Below are 9856 nucleotides of genomic sequence, written 5' to 3'. Positions count from 1 at the left end.
GAAATTTAATTAATATAATTTAAAAAATTTTGAATTAGAAATATAAAAAATTAAAATTTGAGAATAAAAGTGTCACGTGTGGACGTGCCCAACAGTGTAAGGATAAAAAAATGTAATTTAGCCTGAAAGTTTTTTTTTTTGGTCTCATCCATCATTTTGTTGGGTTTTAAGTGTGAGTGCTTGGCTCATACTTTTTTTTTTTTTTTTTTATTTTCACTGGGGCCGTTGACTAAATTTACTGTATAGATTTCTTGCGATTGTATTGAATTCGTGCGTGCAGGATTCAAAATTTAAAACTTTCAAAAAATTAAATTCAAAACTAAAAATTTTAAAAAATTTTATAAGAAGAAAATAATAATGAATGAGGCAAACGAACTAGGGCTCAAACCTGAAAACAAATCGGTGGCGATCGAAAAGGTCTCTCTCTCGCTTGCTCGCTCGCTCGCTCTCGCCACCAACACTCGCTTCTTCGATCGATCGATCGATCGATCGCTCGCTCGCTCGCTCGCTCCCTCGCATCGCATCTCTTCGTTCTCCTCCCATCATCGCATCGCCGCCCCGCTCCCTCTCCCTTCGCTTCCTCGTCGCCATCGCCGTCGTAGCCGAGATGGCGAGGTGCGCCGAATCGGAGCCTGGTTCACCCGCGGAGGACGAAGAAGAAAAGGACGAGGCGGAGGTGGAGGAGGAAGTGGAGGAAGAGGAAGAAGATGATGAAGAAGAAGAGATGGAGCTGGAGGAGGAGGAGGAGGTGGAAGAAGAGGAGGTGGAAGAGGAGGGGGAGGAGGATGGGGAAGGAGACATGCCCTATTCCGTAGATGGCGATGGTTCGTTCCTCTCCCTTTCTCTTCCTTTTTTTTTTGGTTAATTTCGTCGTATGAATCATTACATTTTGATTTGGTGATATGTTTTGCAATTGTTTGTTGTAATTTATTTAGTTTTGAGTTGTTTATGAATAGCATTTGTTTCAGTTTGGATTAATGGAGAAGGAGAGGAAAGAAGAGAATTAAAGAGAAAGATAATGTGATTTATATATACATCTATACAAGCGAAGAAGAGTTAACTTAGATTTTGTTTAGTTAGTTTAAGAATAGAAAAATATGAGAAAATAAAATAGATCAATTTGTTGTAATATTATCCTTATCATTGTGTTATTCATTACAATAGGAGGATTAAAGTAGTATCAACTATTAGTTTGCGGTAAATTAGGTTCAAAAAATTCACGAAGAATTGAGAAAAAGTTTGACGACGGATATGTTCCTTTTAAGAATGTTCGAACTCAAGTAATGAAATAAATAATGCTCATAAAGAAATCAAAGGGGTTTTGAAGGTTCTACTAAAATATGGCATTTGAAGTTATGCTTGGACTATTGAGCATTGTGTCTGAATCTTCCCTCTCCCATAAGAAGTGGTGCTGAAGCTTGTGAAGATGCCTTTCGATCAAGCGAAGGAAGAGCGATATCAAACTGATTGACAGTGTAAAGGGGCGGATAAACCTAGAAAGACTGAAAGTGTGTAAGTTAATTATAATCGCTTACTTTCCTCTTTGCATCAGTCAACGTCGTCGCTGTTTACGAGAACGGAAATAGAGCCAATTGAGCTACTCTGTGGATGGTGAAAAGTTGTCGAGTCCTGTCTTGCAGGAACAAAGTGAGTGAAGCGATATGTGGGAGAAAAATTCATTTTCTTTTCTCTTTGTTTTCCTCTCGTCTTTAGGATTTAAGTTGCTCTCTTTCTTTCTTTCTTTGTTCTTTTCTCCATTTATTTTACCTAAATTTCAAGCCAAATAGGGTAAAATGGTTTCCTCTCCACTTTTCTCTTCTTTACTCTCTTAGTCTCTCCATCAGAATAGGGTGATGAGAAGGCACTATCGAGGAAAGTGATAAATAGGTAAAGTATTTCTGTTCTTATTTAAACTTTTAGATCCAGTTCGACTCATCAGTATGAAGGAACTAGCAATATGGACCTTATATATATATATTTTGCCAGATATTAAGACACTTGGGCACCTAAGAGCACGCGGGTAGAATAGAAACCTCCTTAACTTGTTGCCTCTCATCATCTATGTTTGGTATACATACAAGGTGAAATGTTAAGGAATTTACATTTGAGCATCAAATATTGGAAGGGATCTGAAATTGTGACATAAGGGTGATAGGTAGACTAAGAGTGTGGAAGAGAACATACATAAGTGAGCCCAAATATTTTAATTGCCCTCTGCCAAACCAAACCATTCGTGCACCCGCAAAATAAGGAAGAAAAGTTTATTTTGTAGTTGTGCTTAGTGCTGAATTGGGAATTCCAATGATATAGATCAAATGGAATATAGTGAGAACCTCTTTGGAGCTGTTCTTGAAGCCTTTACCCTCTTATACTTTTGTCTTTCCCTAACATTCATATTTCAGCATTACACTAAAATCTGCTTCAACGACCTCCTTGACTACTTTCAAACGATGCCAATTGCCAACTAGGCTCTCACTGTTGGCCAATGCAAGCCACTCCCTCCACAGCCAACCATTGGGTGCTAAAATCCCTAGGTGTCATCACCACCATCTCTAGGTGTTGCTATCGTTGTCCTAGAAGCGTTCTAGAACGAGGATAAATTAGGCTTCCATAAATTAGGTAAAACCATTTTAACAATTCCGAATCAGGCTTGGAAACTAGGAAGGAAGAATCTTTCTCCAATCACAATTTTACATGCAATAGGAATATGAAGATACAGATGGTTTTGACTGAATATAAGATGAGGTCAAGGACTAAAAGTGAAAGAACTTTAAAAGTTTGGTGTGTTGAATGTAAAACTTAAAAGCTCGAGGGCGCAAGTGAAACGTAGCTAGAACTTTAGGGACTAGTGGTGCAATCTATCCCCAACGAAACCAAAACTAGAATCCGACAGAACCCTTTGGGCTGATTTGACTCTAACCTAACTATAGGCTGACTGAATATTGTTACTGCTGAGGTGAACTATCTCTTTTTAGTTCTGTTTGACAGCTGTATTTATAAGAGCCCATTCTACATCTCCATTTGATCTTAGCTATAGCTTACTCCATGAATTTTTCTACTTGACTATCTTCTTGACAGAAGGCAGTTAACCAATAAAACCATATGTATAATGTATCGATGGGCCATAGATAATTTAACTTGAAAATTTTATTTTATGATTACATAATGTTTTACTTGCTACAAGTCTAGTGGTGGGTAATTGTGGCTCATTTTAAAACGCTATATTTTTCCTGTAGATACTAGGACAAAGGTAGAGTCTGGAGGTCGTCCTGAGGAGCTGAAGCTAAATTCGTCCGCTCATGAGAGATCTGGCGCCAATCCAGCATCCGTTAGCCAATTGGTGGACGATAATGGCGGTAACATTACCGCCTGTGATCCTTTAGTGGAGATGCAAGCAGCAAGAAGTAAGGATTCATCTGACCCTAAATGATCATAACCGTAGAGTCAAGCCTGCAGCTCTGGAGCCTGTCTGGAGCTTTTGTAGAAATGCTGCTTAAGCATGGCTTTTTGAAGAAGCACCAGCAGGTTTTCACCAAAAACCCCAAATAGTTTATTGGTGCAGCAGGGGTAGAAGCTTATTGTTAGAGCTTCCCAGAAGCTCATATCTACTCCTCACCATAGCAGAAGCTGCAGACCTTTTCTTCACCTAATAGCTTCTTGGGGTAAAGGTGCTGATCTAGAGGCCAGGCCTACCAGACCCTTTTTTTCCCCTGAAGATGTAATGTTTTCGATAATTACTTGGCTAACGGAGATATCAAATTTATTTTAGGAAACGAAGTCCCTATTGAAGCTTTAAGAGATACAAAAAGGTACATCGATGATGCTCATGATAATTATAGGTCCCGTATAGGCTCGCGTGGTCTGAATGGTTCTGAGTCTGGGGGGAATGTGTTCGAAACTCACATTGAGAATCCAAAACACGATCGTATTGGGGAGCAAAACGTACCAATTCTGCATACAAATGCTGACTTGCGTTCTTTTGAAAATTGTAGTGTCTCAAGGTATAAAACGACTGCTATGTAATGAAATTTTAAACCTGTTTTTCTTGCATCAATTGTGTAGAAATTTCTTTCTTTTTTTGACTTTTTAACAGCTACTTATAACTTTCGAATCTTTTTGCAGTCTTAACTCTCCACGAAGAAGGCGAAGGAGCTCTTCTCCTGGCACCCCACTTGAGAATTCAACAAAAAAGCCAGCAGTCATATGTGATTTCTTTGCTAGAGGCTGGTGTATAAAGGGGAATTCATGCACATTTCTTCACCAGAAAGAGCTGGTTATCACTGATAGCCAGTCACCGAAAGATGTAGGAGGGCCATGTAAGAAGGATGGCGTTGCTGATCATACAGGTATTTTAGCCCCCTCTAAGGAGCTTTCTGTGAAACAAATGTACCGCACTAAACACAGAAACCCCTTAAAAGATCACGATTTGCACTTTGCCCCATGCTTCGAAAATTAAACTCTTACGTTTAACCCCCTTAATGTTTATACTGTTAGCACTTAACTCCGTTCTGTTAAATTTTCTCTGCAGCACCTGTTAGTAAATATTGGATAGTAATCTACATATCCATTATACCCCTTTTAATATATCCAGGCATTTTTACAATACTTTCCAACACTTCCTACACAAAAAATGTGATGGAAGGGCGTTAAGTATTAACAACCTAAACATTGAGGGGGTTAAATGTAGGTTATAGGTTATTATTTTTCACGGGGGCAGAACTCAAGTTGCTATACTTTCAAGAAGGTTTTCTGCAATTTATTTTAGCTGATAGTTTGAACAGAATAAAAATGTTTACTGCTCCATGGTGTGTCTCTAGACTCTGCACAAGCAGAAAGATCAAAATTGTCCACTGATTCCACCGAAGGAGCAGAAAGATCGAAATTGCCCACAGGTTCTGCCAAAGAAGAAGAGACACCAAAATTGTCCGCATCTTTTGAGCCTCGAGACTCATTAAATGCTGAAACCTCATCAGAAATAGATCATCAAAGGGCCCTTGTCCTTGCATATGGTGGTGAAAACCATACGTTACCACATCTCAGTGGTGAGCACCATCTACATGCATCAAAGACTGTTGAAGAGGGATTTATCGCTCAAGATGATTCACAAAGCAATAGAACATCTACATTTCCAAGGAATCAGCTGGGTCGCCCTCAAATGATCCGAGAAGAATATCAACAGCCTTTTGGCATCAAAAGAACTTATCTTGGCTATATTAATCATCATGCTTCTGGCTGGGGGAAAGAGCCCCTCAGTTTTAGCAATCAGCAGGGCCATTATTCAATATATGACTCTCGTAGTTCTTATAGTTCTTCAAAGTTATTAAACCCAACTATTGATTACTCTCTTAACCCTCTAACGGGTTCCCCTTCATCAAATCGTGGATCTACACCGTCGAGTTTGGAACATATCAATGGCGGAGGAAAGTATGATTCTTGGTCTGCCTCACTTCCAAGAAGTTCTTCGCCGTTCTTCTCGAGATCTGAAGTGGAGAGCAGCACACATCAAAAGATTCTCAGGGAGAAGAGAGCAGAAATTCAGGGAAATGCTTGGGAGAATTCTGTGCCTTTCCGATCTTCTTTTTGTAGTCTACATCTTGGCAAACCAGCCCCTCAAAACCAATATGATCCATTTGTTGATAGCCTTGATCCACTCAAAGGAGGAAATATAAGTGATAATACTGGTTTGAGTGGAAACCCTACTCATGGATCAAATGCCCAGAAAGCTACTACTGTAAGTGGAAACCCTGGTCATGGATTCAATGCCCAGAAAGTTAGTACTGATTTAAGTGGAAACCCTAATCATGGTTCTAATTCCCAGAAAGCAACAAATGCTCTTCCGCCGCCCCATGAAGAGCTCCTAGATAACAAGAGTTCATTGGAGCTGGGAGGAGGACATAAATCTAACCCTAAAGATCGTAAGGAAAAGGTTTCTCATGTAAATGAAGGTGCAAATGCCAAAGAGGCGAATTGTGACATTAAACAAGTTGAGAAGGCTAAAAGTGACAAAGAATCAAAGGCTTTGAAAGTATTCCGCTCTGCCTTGGTGGATTGTGTTAAGGAATTGGTAAAACCCTTCTGGCGGGAGGGCCGCTTAAGTAAAGATTCTCATAACACGATAGTTAAGAAAGCAGTGGAGAAGGTCCTCGGTGCAATACAACAAGTCCCAACTAATACAGAGGCCGTCAACAACTATCTATCGTCGTCAAAGCCGAAGCTTTTGAAGCTTGTGGAGGTGAGGATTTGAGTTGCGATCAATGCAGAAGATAAATCTAAACTCAGTTCGACAATCTATTAATATTTTATGTGTAACTGTTTGTGTGCAGGGTTATGTGCAAAAGTACGGTAAATCTTGAGCTTGTATGAATACCTATTACCTACCGTTGGATTTAATCTAAAAACTCAGTGAGCTTGATCGGACAGTGCCTTTGTATCGACAAAGCATCTTTCATGGTAAGCCGCAAATTTTGTTTTAAGCTTTTGTGCTACATTGTTCTTTACTTTATCTTGTAGCTTTGAGCATTGGTGCTGTAGTGAGCCATTAATGTTCCTCAGAGGATCTCTAGTTTGGGCTTACTGACTTTTCATAAGAGAAAAAACTTGAGGTGCCCACAAGGTACATATTCTACATTCGAAAATCGAATTTACAATGCATATCAAAGTATTCTGATGCTTCATTTAACTAGGATAAACAAAGCATTTCCTACCCAAATTCTTCGAGTTTCGTAATGAGCCTGCAGTTTTGAGGTAAAATTCTAGCATGTATTCTAAACATTATATTCTTTGTTTCTATCGCCGAATAATGCTCTTGCATAACTATCAATTATTGCTCTTAACGGTCAACTAGTTTAGTTATCCGTGCGATGCGACGGATAGACATTATTGAAGCAATTATTTTTCTATCATCGTTTATCATCGATGTTAGTCTGAAAAAAAATAAGCCTGAAATATACAGTTTATCAAATACATAGAAAATGGTACTCTAAATATGGAATGAAAAATAGTAGTTTAAACAGTTCGCAAGAATTGGTAAAAAACTAAGATGATTTTTTTTATATTTGTTTACTCAACAATATATATGATTAAACTCAAAGTCAAAAAATTGGTAAGACTATAAGAAAAGATAAATACACATGTGCAAGGTATAAAATCTTTAAAATTAAACAGTAAATAGAAAACCCGAATAATATAAACAATCATACATATAAATAAATCACAGGACATGTCTAAAATTTACGGGTTCTCCCTTGTAGAGAGGAGCAATAAGGAAACCAAATAAGACTGAGATCCTCTTTACGAACGATGTCGAACCTCTGGCTAAATACTTGCGAAAAACCTCCCCAAAGATATCTGCTGCCTTGTTCCCCACCTCAAGGATCCCATCCATTCAGTCAAAAATTAGATCAATCAAAGATGAAATCAACAGAACATAATTCAAAATGTTACCAATTTTAGGTGATTTTGAGCCGTGTGCGAGATTTGCCAAAAATTTTTTGAGCAATTCATAGAGAAAGAGGTTAGTAGTGGATAAATACTATTAATAATTCAACAAAGATGAGGTAATTGTATTAACAAACCTCTAAAAAAAAAAAAAAGAGAATATTAGTAGTTTAGTAAGGTTCTTATTCAGGGTTTTGGTGAACTGGTTCAAAACAGGGAGCACCTTCAACCTTGCTTGAGAATTCTCCTCTGTCACTGGATCCACACCACTTTCGGCCACTTCACAAAGCAAGTGAGGTCGCTCTTCGACTACAGGGCTCCGCTGATTCCGAAGGGGATCATTCCATGATGCTATTTTGAGTATAGCTAGCGTTTCGGAGGGTATAGAAAAGACATAAACCGTAAAAGAGGGAGTGTGAGAGATGTAAAGAAGAGAGGGTTTATAAAGGTCTTGTGGAAAAAGTGCTAACGAATCTCGTATGATCTCGACCATTGGATATTTCGATGAGAAAATAATTGGTTTATGTCTATCATTTGATTGAAGATTGTAGCGGTTTGGATTAAAAGGAATGTGTGGTCAAAGACTCGTAGTAGTTGGAGAAGAGTGGGAGTTATAGCAAGGGGGGAAGACGGAGAGACACGGGGAGGAGAAGGGAAGACGGGGGACATGGGAGTTACAGAGAGAAGGTGACACGGGAGTTACAGAGAGAGGGTATAGTGGATGTGGAGAAGAATGGAGAGTTAGGATGCAGGGAGGGAAATTGAAGACTGGGGGACACGGGAGTTACATAAAGATAGAGGGTAAGCAAGCCATCTACATTAGAAAAAAAAACTCCAAAAGTAAGGACGTTGCGCCACATCAGCAGAATATTGAAAAATAATATATGTTTATAGATTATAGAATATGTTTATAGATAGATATGGATCAATTGGTCTTGGTCTGGTTCGGTCCGATGATTCAAGCAAAGAAGAGGAAACCCGGTTTGGTTCAAGCAATGAAAGAGAAAAAATTGAGTTGGTTCGGGTACATTGACCCGGTTCACTCAAAGAAAGAAATATATGGAGGACTTGAGCCGATTTGGGTTGGCACTTATACTAAACAATCCAGTTCGGTTCATGTAAAAAAAAATAGAAATATATGAAGGACTTGAGCCGATTCGGGTTGGTGCCCACACTCAATAAACCCGGTTCGGTTCAAGTAAATAAAGGTAATGTTGTCACGTAGCAAGTTTATAAAAAATAATGATAAGGTATGGATAATTTGCAAACTATGATGAGGTTTTCTGGTAGATATTTTTGTTTACTTAGGCATATTACATTCCTTGATCCTAGTATCTGTTGTCAAGTTACAACTTAGGAGGTCGCTAAACAAAATTGCTCGTGAGAAAAATTAGGCTTTAATTATAAAAAGCCCCACATGACCTTTATCCTTGTGTCTTATATATTTTTCTATATAAAAAATTTAAATAAATATCAATCCTGCACTTTAGTTTTGTGTCAAATAAGTTTGATAATTTGAAATTTTTGTTAACTTTTGACACAAGTGTTAACAACGACGACGTGTCAAAATCATTTGACATTAAAAAAAAGCTTAAATTCTCACATGTGAATGCTTTTTTATGTTCTTAGTGGATTTTGATATTTAATGGTACGACCGACCGTCCCTAGAGCAAGTGGTAAAGGGCTTAATGGTTAGTATCCGAGGTTTCGAGTTCGAATCCTAGTTGATTTACATTTTCAGCTAAGTTTATTTCTAAATAAAATAAATAAAGTTGATAGTGTGCTATCTATCTCAAAAAAAAAAAGAAAAAAAGAAGAAAGATATTTAATGGTATGCGTGAAGGAGCTTAAATGAGCTAAAAAATATGCTAGTTTAAAATACTGCTGCTAAAACTAACGAAAAAGTCCTCATAGAAGAGTCTATTCGAGACAGAACTAAAGTGCAGGATTGATATTATCTAATTTTTTTATATAAATGGAATTATTTGAGATACTTGATAAAGGGCAGGTTTTATAATTAAGCCGAAAAAATATGTTGAAAGGTTTTGATGTTAAAGAATGAATGGGGAATAAAGTTCGGAGAATTAGCTCTCAAAATCCCAGTACTACATCAACTTTTTTTTTAACTATTAATGCCTTAAAATCAATATATATATATATATATATATATATATATATATGAACTAGGCTACTATGCTATTAATAGCACCAAGTCATTGGTGCTACCAAGTTTTTGGCCATTGGATTAAGAGATGTGCGGTTAGGATGATGTGGGCCCCGTAGGGTTGAGTGGGTGGTTGGTTGAATAGTATGATCTAACGGGTGAAAATGATCAAGAGGGTAGATCTAACGGCGGAAAACTTGGTAGTACCAAGTGCTTCGTGCTATTAATAGCATAGCAGCCGGACTCTATATATAT

General features: G+C 38.0%; 1 protein-coding gene across 2 annotated transcripts; it reads left to right on the top strand.

Annotated features, from left to right (window-relative positions):
- On the top strand, positions 361–6635 carry LOC109713146 (zinc finger CCCH domain-containing protein 36-like). 2 transcript variants are annotated; one of them, XM_020237121.1, is made up of 6 exons: positions 361–824; positions 3237–3404; positions 3770–3809; positions 4123–4346; positions 4818–6232; positions 6324–6635. In XM_020237121.1, the coding sequence occupies exons 1-6, from the start codon at positions 608–610 to the stop codon at positions 6351–6353; spliced, it is 2094 nt and encodes a 697-aa protein (XP_020092710.1). In that variant the 5' UTR covers positions 361–607; the 3' UTR covers positions 6354–6635. The 2 variants fall into 2 exon arrangements, with proteins under 2 accessions (XP_020092710.1, XP_020092709.1); XM_020237120.1 differs by having other exon boundaries at positions 3770–4001.

Source organism: Ananas comosus, linkage group 7, assembly GCF_001540865.1.
Source record: "Ananas comosus cultivar F153 linkage group 7, ASM154086v1, whole genome shotgun sequence".
In the NCBI taxonomy this organism is placed as follows: domain Eukaryota; kingdom Viridiplantae; phylum Streptophyta; class Magnoliopsida; order Poales; family Bromeliaceae; genus Ananas; species Ananas comosus.
The sequence above is the reverse complement of the archived record's forward strand: the minus strand, read 5'-3'. Positions and strand labels throughout refer to the sequence as shown.